Here is a 27,779-nt window from a genome sequence, read left to right on the forward strand (position 1 = left end):
CTTAGCTCGCTAATGCTCATCGTGACAGTACTTGGCCCATTGGTTCTTTTTTTTTTTTTTTTGGCCGGGGCTAGGTTTGAACCCACCACCTCCAGCATATGGGACCGGCGCCCTACTCCTTGAGCCACAGGCACCGCCCAAGGCCCATTGGTTCTTATCTTATCCTGTTTGGGCCCTATTTGGACCAATCTAAGAGTAAGGGTGTCTGTCATCATTTCAGAGTTACGGTAGTCTCATCTGTTTGTGCTTTCATATTTTATCCTACGCAGCCCCCTGGTGCAAATCGGGGGCAGGCAGTATCCATCTTATGGGGGTGATGAGGCTGCTGGCACCCATCTCAATGTTATCTCCTCAAGTGCAAAAATCAGCCAAAAGAAAATTTAGAGAGTAAAAACGTTTCCCAAATATCCCATGTTCCTCATTGCCAAAGATTTTAGTATTTTAAAGATCAGACAAGAATTTATTAGTTTAAAAGATTTGTTTTTTTTTCTTTCATTTCCATATCCAAGTAGAATCTCATTCATGTATGTTTAATTAGAAAGCTATTCACATGAAATAACGTCTTCTCATTGAATGATCTCAGAAATGCTGCTGAGATAGTCTTCAGACTTCATTATAAAATTTGTCCACTCCTGACAAATGTCGTCTATGGAGAATTCTTCACCACCATATTCCACCGGAAGAATGTTTGGGAAATGCCGAAGTAAGCTTTGTTTGTAATTGTCCCCATGCATATGAATCTGAAATAGCCAAAACATTTTAGACACTATCCCCTTCATTTCTCACTGTGTTAAGATGCATTTCCAATGGAAAATCAACCTCATAAAACAAGGTACCCTATAGAACAGTATGTATAGATAGTTGATAATAAATCGGCTTAGCACCTGTAGCCCAGCCGCTAGGGCACCAGCCATATACACTGGAGCTGGCGGGTTCGAACCCAGCCCGAGCCTGCCAAACAACAATGACAACTACAACAAAAAAATAGCTGGATGTTGTGGCTGGCACCTGTTGTCCCAGTTACTTGGAGGGCTGAGGCAAGAGAATCATTGAAGCCCAAGGGTTGGAGGTTGCTGTGAGCTGTGATGCCACAGTACTCCACCAAGGGCAACATAGTGAGACTCTGTCTCAAAAAAAAAAAAAAATAAAAATAAATTCTTTATTTTTCTGCTTATAAATCTAAGTATATTTTATTTAGATTGCATTGCTGTGGATCTAATAATTTTACTGTTTTCTTAGACTTGCATTCTTATAATAGCTAAATATTTATAAGGATTTTCTTTTCCTCTTTCAATAACAGATTTTTAAACAGTAAATAAAATTGTTTTGTAAATTCTATTGCCTGATGTTCAGGTGATTCTTCCCAAACCATCTAATATCCTGGGTCTATTCCATAGATATTAAAATGTTATCTACTCCTATCAAATAGAAGCATACATCTGAGCATACAATTAGGCATATGTGATATAACTTACATCCTATAGATGATGGATAGTCTTGGCTAGTACAGAATTAAGAGATAATTATCATGGTTGAGAACTCAAATTTTTAACTGTAAAAAATTGATCATTTAATGCCAGAAAACTGTAGGAATTTAAACCATAACAAATTTTGCTAAAATAAATAAATAACCTTTCCATTTGCTATGGCAAAATGTTTATCTGTGCATTCAAAAATCATTTAATAAATACCTACTATGTGCCAAACAGGAGTACTGATGAATAAAATCCTGAACCTAAATTTTTTTCTGAAATAATTAAAATGTTATCAATTAAGTGAGAAGAAATTCCTCAGGAAAGAGCAAAATGAGCAAATTTATAGAGTATTGCCAAAAAGTTGAAAAGGAAGCAAGTGGCTGGGTTTGGGGTTTATTCCCCGTATGTCAGCAAGTCTGTTTGGTGTCATATCTTTCATTGAGAAATGCTCCATCTGCTTCTCAATTTTTTATTTTTCTTTCTTTTTTTTTGGTCCATATTCTCCTGTTTAGTATGTGCAGTTCATTCTTGTTTTTTTCTATTTTTGTCCAAAATATGACTCGAAATAGAAATACTTATTTTTAGATTTTTAAGAGGCTAGCCAGCTATTAAAAAGCTACACTGAGGAGTGAAAAAAAATGAATGCCAAAATTTGACTTATATAAAAGCATGAGAATAAAAAGTGGCCATTATATGAGAAATGTTCACTATATAACCTCTAAAAAAGCTCTAGGGTCACCATTTTCTGACTAGGCACAAGATATTATATTCTCTTAATATGAAAGAATATAGTTTCCAAAATTCTAAATATGCTATTATAATTCATACATTGGTATATTTAAATAATTTTTGAGATTTAAATTGTCAAGGCCTTTAAAAATTGTTTTGTGTTCAGGGCATTAGATGATCCCAATGCTTGTCTAAATAAATGCTCTAAAAATTCTCTTCTACCATTTAATGTAGAAGAGTGGTTGCCATTTTTGAAATCATAGAGTCTATTTTCAAACTAGGAAAGAAGATATTAGATATAAGAGCTACTAGATAGTCACCTGAAATAAGGCTCCACAGGATAGGTAAAAAGCACCAAATTTCTCAGCTTTCATAAGCCTGACAGAAGGTCATAATTCAGGTACTACAGTTTTCAGTTACACTGAAACTGTTTCATTAAACTTCCATGTTTAATTAAGAAATGTATTTATTTCTATTTAAATAAATAATACATTCACATGGTTAGAAATCAAAACAAGATAATTTTATATTATCTTTTGTATAAACCTTTAATTTTTATGAAAATGTAAATAAATATTCCGATTTCTCTTCTTTTTATAGAAATATTGTGCACTTTGCTTGTTTCTCTATACAAAACATGCTAATCTTGTTGCATTCCACTGTATGGAAGTATCATGGTTTATTTTATCAGTTCCCTAACGATAAACACTTGCTGATTTCCAATCTTTTGCTACAATGAATCCCCCTGTATATGTAATTTTGTTTATGTACAGGTATATCTGTAGAATAAATTCCCAGCAGTGCCAAAGCTATGATTTTTTAAGTGTTGCCACACTGCCCTCTACAGGAAATACACCATTTTGCATTTAAACCAGCAATCTATCAAAGGCCCAGTTACCCCTCAGCCTTATAACCAATATCCTTGTTTTTTCAAAATTAAAAATAAATTTAAATTTATAAAAGTAGTTAGCTTGTTATACAAGTATTTATAATATTGGACTAATTGTATGGATTAAAATTATAGCAATGCTTAAGTGAAAACAGGTTGGAATGTTTGGTGTAGAGGAACTGTGACTTGAGTAAGTTTTACTTACCCGTCCTTTAATTTTTTCAGTCAGAAATGGTTTAATCATGGAAAAAACAGCATGGAAAATTGCTGGTTCATTTATCAAATGGATTCCACGAACTTTCAATGGAAAGGAATCCTTTTGAAAATAAAGAAAAATCTTCTTAATAACAAAACAAATATTACAATCCTATTACTAATAACAGTCTCCTCTTGTACACTTGTTAAACTTACAGCAATATTCAAACTGTGATTTTCATTTCCAAAATCATTCATTTCATTAACATAAAAGACTGGTTTACAGCTTATTGCCCCTAGATTAAGATCTCTAAAAAGATCCTTATAGCTTAAAGTATTTTAAGAGATACCTGCACACTTTTACCAGAATATTACATTTGTGATCGCATTTAAATGATGTTTTTTAAGGAACAAATAAGTGATTTAAACAACTATATTTACCTTTTTCCTCAAAAATTTTTATTTTGAGATAAAAATTACACTTGCATAAAAATTGAAAGAATAGTCCAATGAACACAAACTTTAAACTTTTAAAATTGGTATACATCTAAAGTAGCAAAGTAATATAGGCTTATGCAGAAAGTTTCAAAAGCTAAGTTTTAAAAGAAAAAAATAGTTTCCCTACCTCAAAGTTATATTGTTAATACAAACACTTTTCCTTTCTTCCAGAAGAATTTTCTCTTTTATTTTTCTATTCATAGCTTTTAGAGGTATATTATTAATTTGGAGTTTTTTTCCCCAGGTCCCTTCTATGCATGATTTTATTTTAAACATAATTACAAATATGCTTTCTGAATAATTTGCATCCTGTTTAATTCCATTGATGTAAGAGTTTTTATAAACATCATGTTTTAATATTGTTGCAGTTATCCATCTATCATCCATGTACCATAATTTAAGTAACCAATTTCCTGTTTCTAGACAAATCGGTTGTTCCTAATTTTCTTCTACTAAAAGTGATGCTGCTCCTATCTTTGAGGTTTGGGAAGAGTTGTTATCTGCATAACTTTTACATTCAAATGACCTAGACTGGAATCCTCACTTCACTGCTGCCAAACTATGTGTTTGGACATTGCTATGTCACTTTTCAGACACAGTTTATTAATTTTAAAATGAGAAAAACAGTTATGTGTCATAGGTCAATGTGGACACTAAGAAGTCATGCATTTGGAATACTTTGCAAAATACTTGGCACATGGTAAGCTATTATTATTTTATTTATTTATTTATTTGAGACAGAGCCTCACTCAAGCTGTTGCCCCAGGTAGACTGCCATGGCATCACAGCTCCCCGCAACCTCCACCTCCTGGACTTAGGTGATTCTCTTGCCTCAGCCTCCCAAGTAGCTGGAACTACAGGAGCCCACCACAAGGCCTGGCTATTTTTTGGTAGTAGTTGTTGTTGTTTGGCAGGCCCAGGCTGGATTCAAACCCGCCAGCTCTGGTGTATGTGGCTAGGACCTTAGCCGCTTGAGCTACAGGTGCCAAGCCATGGTAAGCTATTATTATTTACAAAGTCTTTACTGTGTTTACAATTATTCCTTAGCTATGTTCTCAGAGGTACAAATACTGGGTCAAAGATGATCATTTTAAAAACCTTTTGATCACATGTACCCTTGTAATCAACTTAGTAAATGTAGAATGTAATTGTCTTAACACAATAACTAAGAAAATGCCAGGAAGGCTATGTTAACCAGTGTGATGAAAATGTGTCAAACTGTTTATAAAACCAATGTATGGGGCCCCGTGATTGCATTAATGTACACAGCTATGATTTAATATTAATTAAAAATAATAATAATAATAAAAGAGTAGAGCATAAAAAAAACCCTTTTGATCTCTAAAAAAAAGCAAAAAAACCCAATATATACCTCCCAAGATTGATGTGTCATTTATTGTATTATTGCTGTATTTTTGAGTCAATATTTTAATTTTCTGAAAAAAGATTACATTACCACATGTGAAAATGTTTAAATTTTGTGATTAATTTTAAATATTTTATAGTATGCTGCAGAATTTTTCATTTATAAATTAATAAAAGTACTACTGTATTGTGTTCTGTGTATCATTTCTAAAATTGTATTTATGTTTCTTTTTTTTTTTTTTTTTTTTTTGGTTTTTGGCTGGGGCTAGGTTTGAACCCACCACCTTCAGCATATGGGACCTGCGCCCTACTCCTTGAGCCACAGGCGCCGCCCTCTTTTTTTTTTTTTTAATGACAGAGTCTCACTTTGTTACCCTCAGTAGAGTGCTGTGGCATCACAGCTCACAGCAATCTCCAGCTCTTAGGCTTAGGCGATTCTCTTGCCTCAGCCTCCCAAGTAGCTGTAGTAGGGACTACAGGCACCCGCCACAATGCCCAGCTATTTTGTTGTTGTTGTTGTTGTTGTTGCAGTTTGGCCGGGGCCAGGTTCGAACCCACCACCCTCGGTATATGGGGCCGGCATCCTACCCACTGAGCCACAGGCGCCGCCCATGTATTTATGTTTCTAATAAATGTACTATCACTTCTCTTTGTCTAGTTTATAACAAAATTTAAAACTACTATTTGGAAGTATTGTACGGAACAGTTAAAATATACACTTACTGTAAGTACTGCAGCAATCTGCTTGGCTACAGATGGGGAAATTTGAAAAGCATGAGAAAACTGCCAACCTTCCAGATCAAAGATAGCCTTGATTCCATTCCGTTGAGTTTCTACTTCCTGTACAATAAGCTCAGATGTGATTAGACTTACACGAAATACATCATAAGCTGTAAAAACTTTTGGGTCCCAGTGTGCTAAAAAATAAAGCATATCATATTTCAGCATTGTGTAAAAATTCAGAAAGATTTTAAAAAATGAATTTGTTTTAAAGATCAGTAGAGATAAAAAAAAAAAAAACATGTATAAAGAACATGAATTGAATAATAGATCAAACTGGGATCCAGGAATAAGGGCCCACTTTTCCCTTCCTCCTCAAATCCCTAGCAGAGAACAAATTTTTGGAATACAGTGGAAGTAAGAATGGATGAAGGCTGGATTTTTTTTTTTTTTTGTAGAGACAGAGTCTCACTTTATCATCCTCAGTAGAGTGCTGTGGCATCACACAGCTCACAGCAACCTCCAACTCGTGGGCTTAGGTGATTCTCTCGCATCAGCCTCCGGAGTAGCTGGGACTACAGGCACCTGCCACAATGCCCAGCTATTTTTTTGTTTCAGTTTGGCTGGGGCTGGGTTTGAACCTGCCACCCTCGGTATATGGAGCTGGTGCCCTACTCACTGAGCCACAGGCACCACCCTGAAGGCTGGATTTGATTGTAGAATGAAATCACAACTTCACGTATAGGAGAGGGCTGTGGCTAAAGATGAGAATGCCACTATGTATGCTTCAAACTCAGAGATGTTGGAAATGAGAAAAGCAAAGACCTGGATTAGGAGAAGCAATTAGGTTCCTGTGGTAACCTAAGCCACTGCTAAGGGAAATCCATGAGGAGCAGACAAACAGGTTGGTCCTCTTGACAACCCTCCGTGATAAGAAGCACATAGCAGAGTCATGTCCCTACTGGCTAGAATAATAAATTTGGGCTTGGGAAAGAAGAACCAGGTAAGGATTTAAGAAGTTGCCCACACCCAGGGAAAACAGGGAGTACCTATATAAGAAAGGAATTGCCTACAATCTAGTCCACACATCTCACTCCTCCCCTCCATCCCCAGGAAAAGCCACAGCGTGCAGAAATAATAGTAATGGATAAGTGAGAAAATTATGCAGGATCTTTAAAAACAAAAATTAGTATATTAAACACACTCGCATACATGTACAAACACACTCAAATCATGTGCGTGCACACAGACACAAAGAACAGAGGAACCAAACTCAACAAAGGCATCAAAACTCAACAAAACAATTGCAAAAGCAAAAGTCATTAAAACAAGAATAACAGAAGTGGGGCTCTGTGGTGTATACACGTAATCTCAGCGACTCGGGTGGGAGGATTGCTCAAGCCCAGGAGTTTGAGTACAGCCTAGGTAACATAATGAGAACCACCTCCACCCAACTCTCACCTCTAAAACAAAAAAAAATTATAAAGAAACATAATGGTTTCAGCACAGGGAAAAATGATAGTGTAGGCTATGATTATAAGAACAGGCTATTAAGAGAGGGCGGAGACAAGATGGCTGACTGAAGCCAGCTTTCCACAGAGGCTCCCGTCCAGAAGGAGAGTTAAAAGACAGAAATTTAGCAAGTAACCTGGTGGATTAGAGCTGCACCAAGAGAGAAGGTTGAAGAACACACATCAATCCCGCTGAGGCAAGCTGCGACCCCAAGGATACAAACAAAAGATACAAAATCCATCACCAAGCGGACAGGAGTCCCCTCCCCCATGAGAACGGCTCAGAGTGCCCCACAAACAAACGAGCAGAGTTCAAAAGTCCTCCCACTATACTCCACGGGAGAGACCCTCTAAAAACTGGACCTACCTCCCCTACTAGGGTGCCACGGCATTCTCTTGCCAGGCATAAAATTGTATAGAACTGCATATATTCTCTACCTGCAATTCTGAGCTCCCAGCACTCCATCCACTCTCACTCTGAGGTCTGAAGGCCTGTCCCTTCAGATTCTTGGGTGATTTCTCGAGGGGTGTGGACAGGGCCTAGACTGCCTGCAGCTGGTCAATGCCGATTCTGCAGCACGGGAGTGAGGAGAGGACGGTCGGCTAAGAGGGAACCACACCAGAGTGGTGGTGCCCCGAGGCGCAGAGCAGCAGCCGTTTTGGGCAACAATAGGGCTCATTCGCAGATATTCCGAAGCCACAACCCTGTCTCCCTGGGCAACCAGAGGAGGCTGGGCATATTCTCAGGTGGCAACCACCACAGACCAGATCTGGAACAAAAACGCAGGCCCCATGAGTAAAGGGTTTGCCTGAGGTGGTACCGGCCTGGGTGGAGCACAGGGACTAGAAAATGCACGCGCAGACCCGGTAAATGCCCAGGGCAGGGCTGACCCAGAGGACCGCTTTACTGAGCCTAAGACACACCCGGCCTTCAGGGGATCGTCAGCCTATAGACAAAGGAAGGTAGGAGGCTAGAACTGACAGCTAACCGAATACATACCTGCAGGAGCAAAGACAGGGCCTGAGGTACAGGCTCTGGGAACTCAAAACAGCTTCTCTTCTGCAGGGGAATTTAGCAGGGACAGAAACAAATTCCCACAAAGTTGTTCTGTTCTGTTCTGTCAGTAACATCAATCAGGGGCAGGGCTGGAACTAAGTGAACACCCCCGAGCCTCCATCAAGCACCCAAGGTTGTCAGGCGTCACCTCCCCCTGCTGGATAGAGGAAGAGTGCAGCAGCCTGCCTGAGCACAAATAGATTTCCTTGTGATTCAGGCAGGTGCAAACCCCTGTATTATCTGTTAACTAGAGGCAACTGGGTCACAGCCCTGTGGGGCTATCAGTGACTGGGTGTGACAGAGGTGCAAGGTGAGGAAGGAAGCATCAACCTTCCCAGACTAATTTGCTGGGTGGGTCCTCCTGACTCCATGGAGCACCAGAGCAACCCATATCTGAGTTGTCACCAGATCCCTGTGATCCAGTTGCCAGAGACATTTTATACTCTCCCACCTGAGACAGGTGCTGACTGAAACAATTGATTTGGACCTTTTGAACTGAGCCAATTGCCTGAGGACAATTCAAGTGGTTCTCTGTGTGTGTGGTTGTAGGAAGGTTTGATTTTCCTTTTCCAATTGCTGCATGTAGGGGGTGGAATGACTTAATTGCTGGTATTTCTTCACAGCTGAGACTTCAACCCAGAGTAACTGTTTCACTAGGATTGAACAGAAACCAGCTTAAAGCAAGACAGAAACATTTAGCCCCATCATACCAAACAGGTCCCCAGTTTCTCAAAGCCATAGCACTGTACGGGTCCTCAACAAAGCTCCAGGGGAAAAATCAAATGCTGTAAACAATCATGGGGTGGAATCAGCAGAAAAACTCTGGTAACATGAACAACCAGAATAGATCAACCCCGCTAAGGAAAGATATGGCAGATGTAACTGAAGATCCCATTCATAAACAGCTGGCTGAGATGTCATAAATCAAATTCACAATTTGGATTGCAAACAAGATTAATAGAATGGAGGAAAATTTGGAATTAGAAATTCAAGCAGCAATTCAAAAGTCAGAATTAGAAATTCGAGGAGCAATTCAAAAGTTGTCTCAAGAATTCAACGAATTTAAAGACAAAACCACCAAAGATTTTGACACACTGAAGCAAGAATTTGCAACCCTCAAAGATCTGAAAAATAGAGTAGAATCTCTCAGTAACAGAGTGGAGAAAGCAGAAGAAAGGATTTCTGACATTGAAGACAAAGCCTATGAATGATCCCAAACTCTCCAAGAGGAAGAGAAATGGAGAGCAAAAACGGATCATTCTCTCAGAGAACTCTGGGATAATTCAAAGAAGACTAATATCCTCCTCATTGGAATCCCTGAAAGTGAGGAAGTAGCCTCACAAGGCACAGAGGCCCTCCTCCATGAAATTATGAAAGAGAATTTTCCAGACATGCCTAGAGATTCTGAAATTCAGATAGCAGACAGTTTCAGAACCACAGCATGACTCAATCCGAATAAGATATCTCCCAGGCATATCATAATTAACTTCACTAAAGTTAATATGAAGGAGAAAATTCTGAAAGCAGCCAGACGTAAGAAATCCATTACCTACAAAGGGAAGAATATTAGAATGACTGCAGATCTCTCTGCTGAAACTTTTCAAGCCAGAAGAGGGTGGTCATTGACTTTTAATCTCCTAAAGCAAAATAACTTTCAACCCAGATCTTGTATCCAGCTAAACTGAGTTTCATTTATGATGGAGAAATTAAATACTTTCATGACATTCATATGTTGAAGAAATTTGCCATAACCAAACCAGCTCTTCAGGATATTCTCAGACCTATCCTCCATAATGACCAGCCAAATCCTCTACCACAAAAGTAAACTCACTCAGAAACTTTTGATCAAACTCCAACTTCCACAGTGGTGAAAGGATTAAAAATGTCCACTGGACTTTTGAAAAACTTGATACCCAAAATTTTACCAGACTTATCAATATTCTCCATAAATGTGAACAGCTTAAACAGTCCTCTAAAGAAGCACAGGTTAGCTGACTGGATACAAAAACTCAGGCCAGATATTTGCTGAATACAAGAGTCACATCTCACCTTAAAAGATAAATATAGACTTAGGGTGAAAGGATGGTTGTCCATATTTCAGGCAAATGGTAATTAGAAAAAAGCAGGTGTTATAATTCTATTTGCAGACACAATAGGCTGTAAACCAAGAAAAATAAAGAAGGACAAGAATGGTCACTTCATACTTGTTAAGAGTAATAATATGATGAGATTTCAATTATTAGTATCTATGCATGCAACCAGAATGCACCTCAATTTATAAGAGAAACTCTAACAGACATGTGCAACTTGATTTCCTCCAGCTCCAAAATAGTTGGAGATTTCAACACTCCTTTGGCAGTGTTGGATAGATCCTCCAATAACAAGCTAAGCAAACAAATTTTAGATGTAAACCTAATCATTCAACATTTGGATTTAGCAGACATCTACAGAACATTTTATCCCAACAAAACTGAATAATCATACTTCTCATCAGCCCACGGAACATACTCCAAAATCGATCACATCTTAGGTCACAAGTCTAACCTCAGTAAATTTAAAGGAATAGAAATTAATCCTTCCATCTTCTCAGACCACCATGGAATAAAAGTTGAACTCAGTAACAATAGGAATCTACATACTCATACAAAAACATGGAAGTTAAATAACCTTATGCTGAGTGATAGCTGGGTCACAGATGAGATTAAGAAGGAAATTGCCAAATTTTTGGAACAAAATGACAATGAAGACACAAATTATCAGAACCTCTGGGATACCGCAAAAGCAGTCCTAGGAGGTAAATTTATAGCACTGCAAGCCTTCCTCAAGAGAACGGAAAGAGAGGAAGTTAACAACTTAATGGGACATCTCAAGCAACTGGAAAAGGAAGAACATTCCAACCCCAAACCTAGTAGAATAAAAGAACTAACCCAAACTAGAGCAGAATTAAATGAAATTGAAAACAAAAGAATTATACAACAGATCAATAAATCAAAAAGGTGGTTTTTTGAAAAGGTCAATAAAATAGATAAACCTTTGGCTAACCTAACAAGGAAAAAAAGAGTAAAATCTCTAATCTCATCGATCAGAAATGACAAAGACGAAATAACAACAGACTCCTCAGAAATTCAAAAAAATCCTTAATGAATATTACAAGAAACTTTATTCTCAGAAATATGAAAATCTGAAGGAAATTGACCAATACTTGGAAGCACATCACCTTCCAAGACTTAGCCAGAATCAAGTGGAAATGTTGAACAGGCCAATATCAAGTTCTGAAATAGCATCAACCATACGAAATCTCCCTAAAAAGAAAAGCCCCGGACCACGTCAGAATTCTACCAAACCTTTAAAGAGGAACCAGTACCTGTATTACTCAACCTGTTCCAAAATGTAGAAAAAGAAGGAAGACAACCCAACACGTTCTATGAAGCAAACATCGCCCTGATCCCCAAACCAGGAAAAGACCCAACAAGAAAAGAAAATTATAGACCAGGGCGGTGCCTGTGGCTCAGTGAGTAGGGCGCCGGCCCCATATGCCAAGGGTGGCGGGTTCAAACCTCAGCCCCGGCCAATATTGCAACCAAAAAATAGCCGGGCGTTGTGGCGGGCGCCTGTAGTCCCAGCTACTCGGGAGGCTGAGGCAAGAGAATCGCTTAAGCCCAGGAGTTGGAGGTTGCTGTGAGCCGTGTGATGCCACGGGACTCTACCCGAGGGCGGTACAGTGAGACTCTGTCTCTACAAAAAAAAAAAAAAGAAAGAAAATTATAGACCAATATCACTAATGAATATAGATGCAAAAATATTCAGCAAGATCCTAACAAACAGAATCCAGCAACACATCAAACAAATTATACATCATGACCAAGTCGGTTTTATCCCAGGGTCTCAAGGCTGGTTCAATATCCGTAAATCTATAAGTATAATTCAGCACATGAACAAATTAAAAACCAAACACCAGATGATTCTCTCAATTAATGCAGAAAAAGCTTTTGATAATATCCAGCATCCCTTCATGATCAGAACACTTAAGAAAACTGGTATAGAAGGGACATTTCTTAAACTGATAGAGGCCATCTACAGCAAACCCACAGCCAATATTGTATTGAATGGAGTTAAATTGAAATCATTTCCACTCAGATCAGGAACCAGACAAGGCTGCCCATTGTTTCCACTGCTCTTTAACATTGTAATGGAAGTTTTAACCACCGCAATTAGGGAAGAAAGGAGATCAAGGGTATCCATATAGGGTCAGAAGAGATCAAACTTTTGCTCTTCGCTGATGATATGATTGTATACCTGGAAAACCCCAGGGATTCTACTACAAAACTCTTGGAAGTGATCAAGGAATACAGTAGTGTCTCAGGTTACAAAATCAACATTCATAAATCGGTAGCCTTTATATATATCAACAGTAGTCAAGCTGAAAAAGCAGTTAAGGACTCTATCCCATTCACAGTAGTGCCAAAGAAGATGAAATATTTGGGAGTTTATCTAACAAAGGATGTGAAAGATCTCTATAAAGAGAACTATGAAACTCTAAGAAAAGAAATAGCTGAAAATGTTAACAAATAAAAAAACATACCATGCTCATGGCTGGGAAGAATCAACATTGTTAAAATGTCCATACTACCCAAAGTAATATACAATTTTAATGCAATCCCTATTAAAGCTCCACTGTCATACTTTAAAGATCTTGAAAAAATAATACTTCATTTTATATGGAATCAGAAAAAACCTCGAATAGCCAAGGTCTGCCATTCAATCCTATAATTCCTCTACTAGGTATACCCAGAAGACCAAAAATCGCATCATAACGCATTTGTACCAGAATGTTTATTGCAGCCCAATTCATAATTGCTAAGTCATGGAAAAAGCCCAAGTGCCCATCGATCCACCAAAGGATTAATAAATTGTGGTATATGTACACCATGAAATATTATGCAGCCTTAAAGAAAGATGGAGACTTTACCTCTTTCATGGTTACATGGATGGAGGCTATGTTAACCAGTGTGATGAAAATGTGTCAAATGGTCTATAAAACCAGTGTATGGTGCCCCATGATCGCATTAATGTACACAGCTATGATTTAATAATAATAAAAATATATAAATAAATAAATAAATAAATAAAAAGGCTATTTAAAAGAATCAGTTGAGAGTTTGGGAATAAAAAGATTAAAAAGAAACTCAGGTGATGGGACAAATGATGGAAAAGACGCAGCCAATAAGTTTGAGAAATGTTCTTCAAGAGTTGATAAATACGAATAAAGAGTTAACAGACATATAGAAGGCCAGGTGAGGTGACTCACACCTATAATCCAAGCACTCTGGGAGGCCCATCCAGGAGGATCCCTTGAGCTTAAGAGTTTAAAACCAGCTTGAGCAAGAAAGAGCAAGACTCCATCTCTACTAAAAATGGAAAAACTAGCAAGATGTGGCAGGCACCTATAGTCACAGCTGCTCGGAAGGCTGAGACAGGAGTTTCACCTGAGCCTAGGAATTTGAGGTTGTTGTGAGGTAGGCTGATGCCACAGCACTCTAGCCTGGGCAACAAGCTCAAAACAATCAATCAAACAAACAATAACAACAACAACAACAAAGAAATATATGTAGCTAAATCCAGAAGTTTCTACATCTAAGAGTTCTAGAAGGGAATAATAGAACAGGGAAAAAAGAAAGGAATAGTAACAGTATAGAACAATTTCCCTGTATAGTAGCAGGTCTCAAAAGGAAGGCCCTATAAGTCTTCAGATTGAAAAGTCCATGAAATGCCCAACAGGATGAATGAAAAAGAAAAAAAAAATTCATAACTAAGTAATGGCAAAATTAAAAAACATTTTTTTCTGACATGGGCAACTGGATAGAATGGTGGTACCATTTATTGAGATACAAGAAGTACTGGGTGGAAAAGATCATATAAGGTTGGACAATTAAGTTCACAAACTCATCCTAAAAGAAGTGCTACATACCTCATGGCAGAATATGATTAGGGTCACCTTTTGGGTACTCCCCTTGGGAAACTATGGGTCATCCCAGTGCCTAGTCCATTCTTCAAAGCAATTTTAGAGCTCTTTTTCTGATATGGCCATCAGAGCTGTCATCATTTGAGGTCTGACAAAAGTTCATGAATTCATGTGAGAAAAAGTACTACATACCTCATTGCCAACTGTTACTATGGTCACCAGTTGACCAAGAGGAGTACTTCGAAGGTGACTGTAGTGATACTCAGCAATGAGGTATGTAGCACATTTTCTAGGACAAGTTCACAAACTTTCACAATAGTTCACAATGTGAAAATTGTGATTATTGAGACATCTAGGAGAATGCAGCTGGAATGGGAGCTAGTCAGATGGATCTAAAACAGGGATAAAGATCTGGGGGTGGTTTGTGCTTGCAGGACAATCTGTGACAGGGATATTATCTTAGATCTATGTTTGTCTCCACTGTAGTGGAGAAGAGAAAGTGTTTATCAGATAAGAAGAGAATGCTGAGGCCAATGTCCCAAGAAATTCCAAAACTTAAACTGTGAGTAGCGGACGTGATGCCAAAAAGAGATAATGAAGGAGCAGCCAATTAAGTCAGAGGAAAACACCAGGAGAATGGGGCCTCAGAGAAGCCAAGGGAAAAGGACAGTTCCAGAAAGAGGAGGTGGTTCATTGTTGCGAGAGGTTAAGCAAAGTAGGACTAAACACGTCCATAAGATTTAAGAAAAGTGATTTAAGTGATTTAAATCACTTAGTTTAAGTGATTTAAACTAATGATTAAGTTAAAGTGATTTCAGCAGGGGTGGAAGTGAGCTGAGAAGGAACCGTGGAGACATCACTAAGTTACAGTCTGGCTGAGAAGGGGAGAAGGGAGATGGCTAGAGAGGGGCTGGAGGGTTTTGTGGGATGGAGGAAGTTATTGTTTTGTTTCAGATGGTTGACCCTTAACTGATTTAAGTGTTTATTGGTAGCAAGTACTAGTAAGGAAAAAGTTGAAAATTTGCAAAGAGAAAGGATAATCAGTAGTATTCCTAAAAAGGAACAGTGGGATTGCCCTTGCTTTTTAAAAGCCTCAGATTCCTGGCAGGAAGTTAAGTAATAAACCCATGGATAACCCAATTCAAAATTACTAACTTAAGACATCTGGCTGAATGCTCTGATGAGGAAAAATATGAGCAGAATAAATGAAGTCTGCAGATCAGATGACAGTCTGACTGCACTGTCCAGTACAGTAGCCAGGAGCCATGTGGCTAATCAAATTTAAATTAAAATTGATTTTCTTAGTTGCAGTACCCACATTTCAAGTTCTCAGTAGCCCCATGTGGCTGGTGGCTGCTGTAGAACAGTTTCATCATCATGTAAGGTATTGGATAGTGATGGCTAGACCCAGCAGTTCTCAACTTGTGGGTTGCGACCTCTTTGTAACAATGAAAATACATCCTTGGGTGGCACCTGTGGTTCAATGGGTAGGGCGCTGGCCCCATGTACCAAGGGTGGCGGGTTTGAACCCGGCTCGGCCAAACAACAACAACAAAAAAAGCCGTGGACACCTGTAGTCCCAGCTACTCAGGAGGCTGAGGCAAGAGAATCACCTAAGCCAAGGAGTTGGAGGTTGCTGTGAGCTGCAACATCACAGCACTCTACTGAGAGTGAAGTGAGACTCTGTCTCTAAAAAAAAAAGAGAAAAGAAAATACATCCTGGGCTCGGTGCCTGTAGCTCAAGCAGCTAAGGCGCCAGCCATATGCACCTGAGCTGGCGGGTTCGAATCCAGCCTGGGCCCGCCAAACAACAATGACAGCTGCAACCAAAAATAGCCAGGCCTTGTGGTGGGCGCCTGTAGTCCCAGCTACTTGGGAGGCTGAGGCAAGAGAATCGCTTGAGCTCAGGAGTTTGAGGTTGCTATGAGCTGTGATGCCATGGCACTCTACCCAGGGTGATAGCTTGAGGCTCTGCCTCAAAAAAAAAAAAAGAAAAGAAAATACATCCTGCATATCAGATATTTACATTACGATTCATAACAGTAGCAATATTACAGTTATGAAGTAGCAACGAAAATAATTTTTTTTTTTTTTTGTAGAGACAGAGTCTCACTGTACCACCCTCAGTAGAGTGCCGTGGCATCACATGGCTCACAGCAACCTCTAACTCTTGGGCTTAAGCGATTCTCTTGCCTCAGCCTCCCAAGCAGCTGGGACTACAGGAGCCCACCACAACTCCCGGCTATTTTTTTGTTGCAGTTTGGCTGGAGCTGGGTTTGAACCTACCACCCTCGGCATATGGGGCCGGCGCCCTACTCACTGAGCCACAGGAGCCTCCCCAACGAAAATAATTTTATGGTTGGGGGTCACCACAACATGAGGAACTGTACTAAAGGGTCGCAGCATAAGGAGGCATTAGGAAGGTTGAGAACCACTTCTTTAAACTTTAAGCTCCAGTAAAACAAAAAACAAACAAAAAAAAAACCTTTGAAATTTTAATCCCTTCTCTAGCACATGCAAGCAGTCCCTGAGTTACAAACATCCAACCTACGTAAAACTTGCACTTACAAATGGAAGTTATTACAGGTAATAGGTGAATGTACCTATTCCAACTTACATACAAATTCAACATAAGAGCAAACCTAGAGAACATATCTCATTCATAACCTCGGGACTGCCTGCACCTAACACTTATTGAGTGCTTATTATACACCAGGTAATATTGTTATATAAACAGGTAGATAGATGATACATAGATTTAATGCTCAGGGCAACCCTATGCAACAGGTTTTTACTCTGCCCACTTTATAGAAGAGATGATGGAAGTTATAGCTACAGTTTTCCACATAGCTAGAATGTAGCAGAACTGAGATTCCAACTCAGCCCATAAGCCCCAGAACCTGTATTCATAAGAACTAAACCATAATCAGATCTTCTCACTTTACATTTTATTTTTGCTGCCATAGTATAATAGTCTCGAAAAGCATAACATTATATCCTCTGGCATGTATGCTGAAAGGGGCTAAACTTGAGCTTCACTTTGGGTTGCCCAGCTGGCATGGAGGAATGGGCTCTGTGTATTTTATCATTGCTTTTACTGAGGAGAGATGGTATCAAGGAAAGCTGGTTATACCGTTGTTCTACCAAAATGTTCTACCATGGGTTTCCTTATCAGCTCTTCCTACTACTTCAGTGAAATTTTGAGAATTTATAAATCTTTATCTTATCATTTCATTTTGCTCATAAAATTCTTTTGAGAAACTGGGCACAGTCATGCTCAAAATCCTCCTACTTTGGGATGATGCTTGAGGCCAGGAGTTCAAGACCAACCTGCACAAGAGTGAGACCCCATCTCTACAAAAAAATAAGCCAGGTGGGAGGAGAGGTACTTAGGAGGCTAAGGCAGGAGGATCTCTGGAGCTAGGAAGTGTGAGGTCGCAGCGAGCTATACTATGACCCCATTGCACTCTACCCTGTTTTCCCGAAAATAAGACATCCTCCGAAAATAAGACCTACTTACAGGAAAGATAAGACATCCCCTGAAAATAAGACCTAGCGCATCTTTGGGAGCATACCCTAAAATAAGACACTGTCTTATTTTCAGGGAAACAGGGTAGTCTGGGTGATAGAGTAAGAATGAGACCCTGTCTCAAAAAAAAAAAAAAATGTCTTCTAAGTTTCTCCTTTTCATCCTAGAATAACATAATACAAAGGAGATATGCTACATACCTTCCTGTTCTGTCACTACACTACATGTTTTCTTGATTTTCAAATCTCTTTGAGTCAAACAATGCACTTATAAATTAATAGACTACAAAAGAGCCACACTAGAAACAAGGCCTGCTGGATTAGTGTTCAGGAATTTATGGTCAAAGTAGCATATCTGCTTTCTCACCATTAAGGTGTCATTTTTAAATCTTCACCTGCCCCAGTTACATTATAAACAAACTACAAAAAAAGTAATCTAGCCAAGTACTGTAGAGCAAAGATTTTTGCAGAAAGAATCAGCTGTGCATCTCAGTTTTATGTTTCTCAGACTCCTGAATAGAGTTGCCAGATAATATATAGAACAGCCAGTGAAAGATGAATTTCAGATTATGAGGATATAATTCTTTTTTATTTTCTTTTTTTTTTTAGAAACAGAGTCTCACTTTATCACCCGCAGTGAAGTGCTGTGGTGTCACAGCTCACAGCAACCTCCAATTTCTGAGCTTAGGCCATTCTTTTGCCTCAGCCTCCTAAGTAGCTGGGACTACAGGAGCCCACCAGAACACCCAGCTATTTTTTTGTTGCAGTTTGGCCAGGACCAGGTTCAAACCCGCCACCCTCAGTCTATGGGGCCGGCGGCCTACCCACTGAGCCACAGGCACCGCCTTGAGGATATAATTTTTTAACATAGATATGCCTCATACATACAGAAAAAATTATTTGTTGTTTATCTGCAATTCAATTGTCACTGGGAACCCTACATTTTTATAACGTAAGTTATTAGCTAAATAAAACGTAAGTACTTTGCTAAATATGGCAAAACACACCCAAGGAGATCAAAGAATTTCATTGTCAGGAGCTCATTTGAGTTATTCTGATACTGGCGGAGCAATAAAAGAACAGAAAGGACATTATGATGTCCGTTTATAAGATGACGACTTTATGATTAACCCAATTGTACCTGACATATAGGGAGGACAAAAAAATCTTGAGTCATTTTATTCAATCTTCTGATATCCTTTTAAAAATTAAATATAATGTCTTCCAATAAGATATAGCAAGTAATTGAGTTATAGTCAGATAACTTGCTATAAGCAGGTGAGAGGTATAAATATATAAGTATTTTAATGTTAAAAGATGTAGAAATTTCTGTAAGGCTATAATTCACAAGGTTCTGCTCCTGAATTGTTATCTTTACCCTTTCAACTAGGGAGCAATTATGAGTCTTTCTCTTTCATCTGCCATTTTTAATCAGACACAGGTCTAAGGAAGGATAAAAGGTAAGTCACTAACTGTTATGGTATGAATGTTTATGTCCCCCCCAAATTCTTGGGAAATTCTAACTCCCAAGATAATGGTAGAGCAGTTCTCACCCTGTGAGTCATGACCCCTTTGGGGGTCTCCTGCATATCAGATATTTATATTATGATTCATAACAGTAGCAAAATTACAGTTATGAAGTAGCAACAAAAATAATTTTATGGTTGGGGGTCACCACAACATGAGGAACTGTATTAAAGGGTTGCGGCATTAGGAAGGTTAAGAACCAGTAAGAGGTGGTATCTTTGGGAGGTGATTTGGTCATGAGGGTGGAGCCCTCACAAATGGAATTAGTGCCCTGATAAAGGAAACCTGAGAGACCCATCTGGCCCTTCCAACATGTGAGGTGAGAATGAGAAGTTGTCATCTACAAACGAGGCGACAGACTCCACCAGATAACAAACAGATGCCAAATCTGCCAGCACCTTGGACTTCCTAGACTACAGAACTGTGAGAAATAAAAATCTGTTTTTACAAGCCACCCAATTCACAGGCTTTTGTTATGGTAACCTGAATGGACTAAGATATCAACTTACAAGAAACACCAGGGGCTTTTAACATTGAAAAGGGGAAGCAGTGAACAGAAAGAGAAGCTAATGGAACACAGGGTCTGCAACAATTCCCAGGGTCCCGCCTTCCACAGCACTCTCCTCTTCATGGGGGAATAAGCCCCTTGCTCCCCACCTGGGACATAATTGACTGGTCATTCACTCACTCATGCCACACATTTCTAATGAGGACCTACCATGCACCAGGCCCTGTTTTCAGTGCCTGAGAGACATCAGTGAACAGAGCAGACAAAATTCACAATCTCACAGAACTTACGTTATTACGGCTCAGGATTCTTTTATTTGTATTTCCTACTAAGCCTTTTTGAAACACGTTTCCTTAATCTTGTTTACCTTCCCCCACTATTTCTCTGTTTTCCTATTCTCTTATTTCATACAATTGGGTAAATCTTGTGAAAGAATGGAAGTAGGATTTTCACAGGTATCGGTTAATTTTCTCACAACTGTTTTTATTACATTTGGACGACAGTAAAACCCAAATTAAACCTAAATTCTTAAAGATGGACTCATTGTAATTTTCTATACGGTCATTTAAGGAAAAACAGAAGGAGAGGTGGAGGAGGAGAGGAAAAGAAGAAGGAAATGAGCAGGAAGAGGAAGGGAAGAGAAGGAGGCAGGAAGAGAAAAAGAAGGGTTGTGTCCGACTCACCGATTCTGTAAATAAGAACCTTGCTGCCGGTGGGGTCCCGGGCTCTCAGGACTCCATGGTAGCCAGCCTTCAGAAGGCCCAGAATACTTTGAGGGTGTAGATCTGCACTTATTTCCGGACATTCTGCCCTCCACTTATAATAGTTTTTTAGTAACTGAAAAATAAAATTAAAATGTTCTACAAATAGCATACATGGTAAGCATTTGTAAGAACATTAAGAAAGCCTTGGCATTGTGTATGAATCTTGCATCCACTATGCCAGGATTTTTATCTGGTATATCTTTTTAGCTGTAAAAAACAAAAGTTCCCTTGATCATAGATCTGAGGTGATAGGGATTAATCACAAATTCAATTTTGAGTAATTTTCATTCGCCACCTATTGTAGATTGTCTCCAAAAACGGCCACCAACGATCCCTCCCCTGCTGGTATATTCATGCCATTCTTACCATTAAGATGTGGAATGTGTTGGATCCCCTCTCCTTGTATCTGAACTGGCCTTACAACTTGCTTTGACCATCATAATGTGTCAGAACTGACGCTGTGCCAGGTTGTCAGAAGCCTGGTACCTTCTGAATTTGCTTTTTGGGTTCCAGACACTATGTAAGATTACTGAATGATCACAATTTGTGTGGAGAGAGGCCTTAGAGGTTGAGAGGCCATCCTGGATGGTCTGACTTTAGTGAAATTTCTATCTGATGCCATGTGGAGCAGAGAAGAATCAACCCACCACACCCTGCCTAAAACTGGAGATCCACAAACAAATAAACTGTTGTGTTTTAAGCCACTAAGTTTCAGATTGATTTGTTACTCAGCAATAAATAACTGAAATACCATCTATAGTCTTTTTGGAAATAAAGAAGACTAGAAATCATTGAAATGAACTAGGAGAGCCTAAGGATCAGCACACCTGGATGTTAGATTTTGGCAAAAAATGGTTGAAGTAATCTCACTTTTTTTTTTTCCAAAAGCACTACCAGAAATGGCCAATCAATGGAAACACAAAAATACAAATATTGACAGCATACTGCAAAAAATAATAAAGCGAATTCTGCATTTAAAATATTTTATTCTAACTTTCCTCTTTATGATTTTTAGCCTTCTCAGTTTTTCTAAACAGATAATATATTTGTTAAGAGTTTAAAGAAATTTCTTAGCAATATGGGACCACAGTTCAGATAAAAGAAAAGGACAGATTTTATATTTGAGAATCATTGGCATGAACATGGCAACTATCAACACACAAATAGCAATGACCCGAAGGAGAAATATTATAGAAACCATTAAAAAAAAAAAAATCTACAAGGTGAAATTCTGATCCGTGGAAATGTTAATGACTGGGAATGGCTGGGGGGAGAAGAAACTGGATGAACTGTAAGAGACCCAGCACTATGGCGTTTAGAAGGGAGAACGGCGTCATCTGAGTTGCTCTGCTCCCCTCTCCCTATCCCTTTCTCTCTCTCTCTCTTTCTGATTTTGTCTCCTTTTTTTCTTGGTCTCTCTCTTTCTCTCTCTCTCTTTCTTTCATTTCTGCATTCAATAAATTTTTCTTAACTTAGAAAAAAGGGAGAATATCGCTAAGAGTTAAATGCAACAGAGAGGTAAGAATGAAAAAATGTCAATTTGCCAACAAAGCAGTAATTGGTGAATAGCAGTAATTGGTGAATAGCAGTTTATGAAAGCAGTGAGAACAACAGACTCATTGTGGATTCTGGGATATTCTTCTAGTCTATAAGATGAATTTCTCTTCTTCCTCCTGTCTTAGAGTGCACCAGAATAACTATTAATAGTATTTCACAATCCTATTATTTATTTTAATAGTTTACTCGGCATTAAAACTAAATATTCTTTCTAGCCTCTAAGATGAATTTCTCTTCCTCCTGTTTTAGGGGGTTTCTGCCTCTATTTTTCACGAAAATGACAACCATCATATCTGTGCCACCTGTGTAGGGATTACTGTATCATTTCAGTCCTCTTCACTATTGTTATGGCATTAAAGACACAGGAAAATAAAGCTCTGAGAAATTACACATTTGTTCAAGGTTAAAAACTATCAGGAACAGAATGGAATCTGAAATTGAGGTTTAAAATGATATATTTTGCAAAAAATAAAAAATAAAAGAAGAAAGAAACTACATTTAGAGGGAAATTAGCCTGGAAAGTCTATGGCATTTTGGAAGCTTCAAAGTCTTTGGAAAAACTACAAAGGCAGTCAAAGGGTAAAAAGCTTATCACATGTAACAAAAGAATAAGGCACTGGGCTATTCCCTTGTGGCACATGTAAGAATTTGTAGAACAGAGAAGTTAACGATTAGTTGTTTTTATGTCCTTGTTTCAAATCATTGTTTTAAATTGAAGAGGCAACTGCTATGTGCCTAAAACCACAGGTTCTCCTGAGTTTCACCTGAGCTCAAATCGCTATTCCACCACTTAACAGCTACATAATTTTGAACAAATTACTTATTCCTTATATTGCAATTTCTTCTAAAATGAGAAAATAATAAGATAATCCATGCAAACACTGCCTACCAAAGTACCTGGCATTTCATAAGTATATTAGCTATTAGGATTATAAAACCTTATTAATCCATTATAACTTGAAATATAAAACTAGAATACTGAGATTCATCATAACTGAGGCATTTATCAAGCTTTTTTAATACAAAAACTACAGGGCTTTTACATTAGAAATAAATTTGAGTTAAATTAACTGCCATTGAAGAGGAAAATGAAAAAATAATTTCACACTCTTACCCTTTATCTTGCCTTTCCAGTTGGCAGAAATACAAGGCAAAGAGTTCACAGACAGAAACTTGACTTCTGTCCAGTGGATTTAGACACAGTCCTGCTAGCCAATTGCTCAAGAGACTGGTAGAATGAAAACAATTCAATAAAATAAGGAATAAGAATACATAATCGCAGAGGCTGGATGTAAATTTTATTTCTTTTTTTATTTAGACAATACCTTTTAAAAAGTAGCTAAAATAAAATCAGCAAATGATACTCTTTTATTGTTAGTTAACTCTATACATATATATGTTTAATGCCTTTTTTAAACTGCACTCTTCGTAGGACCTCAGATTGTGCCTCGATTCAGCTGCTGAGTACATAGTAATTTATTACTCATGGTGCCATCTGACACAATTAAAATGAAAGAAGCTAGATTCCTATTTCACTCCTAACAACAACATAAATCCTGATAGACAAATGATTCCAAGAAAATGAAGAGAAACCTACATTATTAGAAAAAAATTTCTAAGGGAAAAGCTTAAAAAAACCCAGAACCAATCAAAGAACAATCAGATCGATACATTTGAATACATAAAAATTTTTAGGCCAGCTTGATGGCTCACACCTATAATACTAGCCCTGGGAGGTCACGGCGGAAGGATCACTGAAGAGTTTGAGACCAGCCTGAATGAGATTCTCTACCAGAAACAGAAAAAAATTAGCTGGGGGTGGTAGTGTGCACTGTAGTCCCAGCTACTCTGGAGGTGGAGGTAGGAGACTCGCATAAGCCCAGGAGTGCAAGGTTGCAGCAAGCTGATGACACCACTACTCTCGGGTGACAGAATAAGACTCTGTCTTAAATAAATAAATAAATAACTACAAATTTAAATTTTTCACTGAAAGAACATACAGTAGAAGCTCTGCAAGTTGACCACCCCAGGGACTGTAACAAACTGGTTGCCATATGGAAGTAGTCAAGATAAAGAACTAGGCCTACTGTACTGATATGTACATGTGGTGTAGGACCAGTCTGTGACGATCAGGTCACCTTAGGGAGGTGTAAGGAGGTGGTCAACTATGGAAGTGCTACGGTAGTATAAGTAATGTTCGAAGATGTAAATAAGCTGGAACAAAGACCTTTTTCTTTTATACATAAAGATATTTTTTAAATATATCTTTTATAAACCGATAAAACATAAAAATGAATAAATGGCATAAACAGGCCATTTAAACGAAAAAGAATTTTAAAATTTTACATATATCAAAGATGATTTTACATATCATCTGAATTTACAAAATTTACAAAATTTTGTAAATGAATTTACAAATGAATTTACAAAAATTCATATCGTAATAACAATGAAAAACCATTTCTCACCTAGCAAGTTTGCAGTCAGGTTTGATTCTACAGTTATAGGCGATAATATGGAGAGAAAGGCAGCATTATGTACCTGAGCGATAACACTAGGGCAAACTCTTTGGAGAACAGTTGTTTTTTTTTTTTATATTCCTCAACACTGAAAAATACATATCTCACTTCATCCAGTAATTTCACAGGTTGAATTTATCCTGTAAGGATATATCCCTATTTATGCACAAAATACAGAGACATACTAGAATGCCCGTCGGTGATGGAAGAAACCACAGCCGCCCAGTTTACCTCATCTTGTGAACTACGAGGCAAATGGGAGAAGTAAATCATCATGACACAGAGGGATGAGTAGCGTGCAAGGCAGCACTGGCTTCAGCCAGCAATGAGTCTCGTGTTCAATGACAAGGGACTGGGCTGGATAAACTCCAATACAGGGTAATACATCCATCCAGTGGAGTAACAGCAGCCCCATAAGAGTAAGACGGATGTATACAAGCTGGTATGGGATGACCCCTGTGCTGAGACAGGCAAAGAAAGCAACACGGAAAGCACACACACACATGCCTGCAGAGAGCAGGCTAGGTCTGGGAAGATAAACAAGACACTGGTTACAGTAAGTGGTCTCTGATTACAAGACGGCCAAATTAAGGTGTGAAGTGGGGAACATTTTTTTTGAGGGAGGGAATGGGCTCACTGTGTCACCCTCAGTAGAGTGCGTGGCATCACAGCTCACAGCAACCTCACACTCTTGGGCTCAAGCCATTCTCTTGCCTCAGCCTCCCAAGTAGCTGGGACCACAGGCGCCCACCACAGCCTCCGGCTGTTCTGTTGTTGGGTTGTTGTTTAGCCAGCTCTAGTGTACGTGGCCTGCGCCCTGACCACTGAGCTACCGGCACCCAGCCTGAAGTGGGGAACATTTTTCCTATAAAAAGTTGCTTTTAGAAATTTACAACCAGACACAAACAAGAACCAGCTTGCAGTAAGTGGCCTCTGGGTTACACGACTGTCAAACTAAAGTTTGAACTGGGGAAGTGTTTTTCTTTAGAAAGTTACCTTTAGAAACTTAGACACTTAAAACAACAAACAGGTTACAGTAAGTGGCCTCTGGGTATGTGACTGCCAATGTAAGGTCTGGAGTGGAGAACTTCTTTTTCCCTTTAGAATGTTACTTTTAGAAACTTGCTTTGCACTTTTTACTATTTTGTGTTACCTAGATTTTTGTTACCACAACTCTTTACCTTTTCAAGAAAAATTAGTTTAAAAACAACCCCCCAACCTCATACAGAGACACACTGGGATTCTGGACTAGGAAGACCTTCCTCGCCGCCCAACTTGCAAGCCTTGAGGAAGCCGCTCGGAGGAACGGCTAGTTCGGATCCAAGCGCTCAGAGCGCACTTTGTGCCGGGAGCTGCGCTGGGCACTGCTTGTTCTGTTAAACTGGTTAATGTTCAACCTTCCCAACCAGTCAACGAGGCAGCTGTTTTCATCATTATTTAACAGATAAGGATGCTGAGCTCAAAGTGACAGGACTCAAAGTCGCACACCTCTTTAGGATTCCTGTCTTTCCACCAGCTGTAACCTACCCGGAAGCGCAGAAGCGCCCCATCATTCCCGACCGCACAACCCCCTCGCCCCCATCACTCGAAATACACTGGGCTGTTTTACTGGCCCTTAAGTACTGCTGATAATAACATGGCTTCAGAACTTCAGCCTACCAGCCATTTCATTTTCCCCGCCACCCGGCGTTATCTGTCCACGTGTGACACGTCTGAGTTTCCAACTTCTCGGCTGTTACCTCTGTTACAGTACGGACTTTCTTCCAGGGAGAGGAAGCGTTTCCTCCAAGCTTGATAGGCTCAGTTCCAGAGCTTGGAATCAAACAGGCCATCCGCCCGGGGCTCTAGCACTTTCTGGTTGTCTAGGTTTCCGCGACTCAGAGAAATTGGAAGGAGCAGCTCAGGCTTGCTCAGCACCCCGGCAGCCGGCGCGCACGCGGGCGCGTTCCCCGCCAGGCCCCTCCAGCACCTTGCACTTCCCCGAGGGTCCGGGCACAGCCCCGCCCGCACCGCCGGGCGCCGCGGGCCCGCACGCTTACCCGCCAGGCCAGGTCCAGGTCGAAATCCCGGGCGCGCAGGAACCGCAGCAAGAAGGCGTCGGTGAGCTGCAGCGTGGCGAGCGGGACCCCAGCCTCCCGGGCCCGGCGCCGCAGCTCGGTCACGCCCGGCTGCAGCAGCGGCGAGTGGTCCGGCAGCGCGTTGAGCTCCGGCCCGGTCGCCAGCCCGGGCCGCGCCTCGGCCATGCCCGCCGCCCCCGCGGCCCGCAGCCTCCTGGCGACTCTGCCCGGAGCGCGCCCACCGTCCCCGGCCCGCGCTCCCCGCGGGTGGCGGGCGGGCGGCCTCGGAAACGAAACCGTGTGGCGTCCCCGCGCGCGCGAGTCACGTCTGTGGTCGCTTTGGGCGGTGACCAGACCCTTCACCTGGTGAGGAGGTCCCTGGCGCGCGAGATGTCAAAAAGTTAGCCGGGATGCTTTATAAAAAACTGGCAGACTTTTTTTAAATTCCTTCCTTCCTCCCTCCCTTCCTTCCTTTCTTTTTACAAACTTGTGACTGAAAGGAGCCTTAGGGCCACCACTGAAGGCCTGGGGTAGGCAGCATGCTGAGCGCTCCTCCCTCCTATAAAACTCCACGCCTCAATCTGTATGACAGCAATGGTTTCTAAAATACACCCTCCCCTGTGCCACCTTAGCAGACTCTCTACTCCTCCCCTTTAGCCCAATCTGGGAACATTCTTAGATCTTGGCACCTGGCCCTGTTAAAGTCGTGCACAAATAAATCACTAGCACGTATGTCCTCCACTCTCAAACTTCTTACACCGTGAACTTACCCTGTTATCCTCCACCATCCCTAAACTTTAAGGGTGTCTAGTCACTCAGGGATGGTCCAAAGCCCTTACAGGATCGCATCTATGTGATCTTGAGGAATGAAGATGAAATGGGGAAAGAATGTGGAAACCCAAAAGGTTGTTAAATTGG

The 27,779-nt window shown here is 39.9% G+C and overlaps 1 protein-coding gene across 6 annotated transcripts; it reads right to left on the reverse strand.

The window, feature by feature from the left end:
- Positions 1–119: 119 nt before the first annotated feature.
- Positions 120–27,779, reverse strand: TTPA (alpha tocopherol transfer protein). Of its 6 annotated transcripts, none has more exons than XM_053559642.1 (5): positions 26,844–27,574; positions 20,648–20,801; positions 5,875–5,900; positions 3,299–3,409; positions 120–740 (listed from the first exon to the last, which is right to left on the reverse strand). In XM_053559642.1, exons 1-5 carry the CDS (start codon positions 27,045–27,047, stop codon positions 567–569), a joined length of 669 nt encoding a protein of 222 aa, XP_053415617.1. In that variant the 5' UTR covers positions 27,048–27,574; the 3' UTR covers positions 120–566. The 6 variants fall into 6 exon arrangements, with proteins under 6 accessions (XP_053415617.1, XP_053415615.1, XP_053415616.1 ...); XM_053559640.1 differs by having other exon boundaries at positions 5,875–6,068; positions 26,844–27,554; XM_053559641.1 differs by lacking the exon at positions 26,844–27,574 and adding an exon at positions 26,544–26,804 and having other exon boundaries at positions 5,875–6,068.

Source organism: Nycticebus coucang, chromosome 13 (assembly GCF_027406575.1).
Source record: "Nycticebus coucang isolate mNycCou1 chromosome 13, mNycCou1.pri, whole genome shotgun sequence".
NCBI classification, from domain to species: Eukaryota; Metazoa; Chordata; class Mammalia; order Primates; family Lorisidae; genus Nycticebus; species Nycticebus coucang.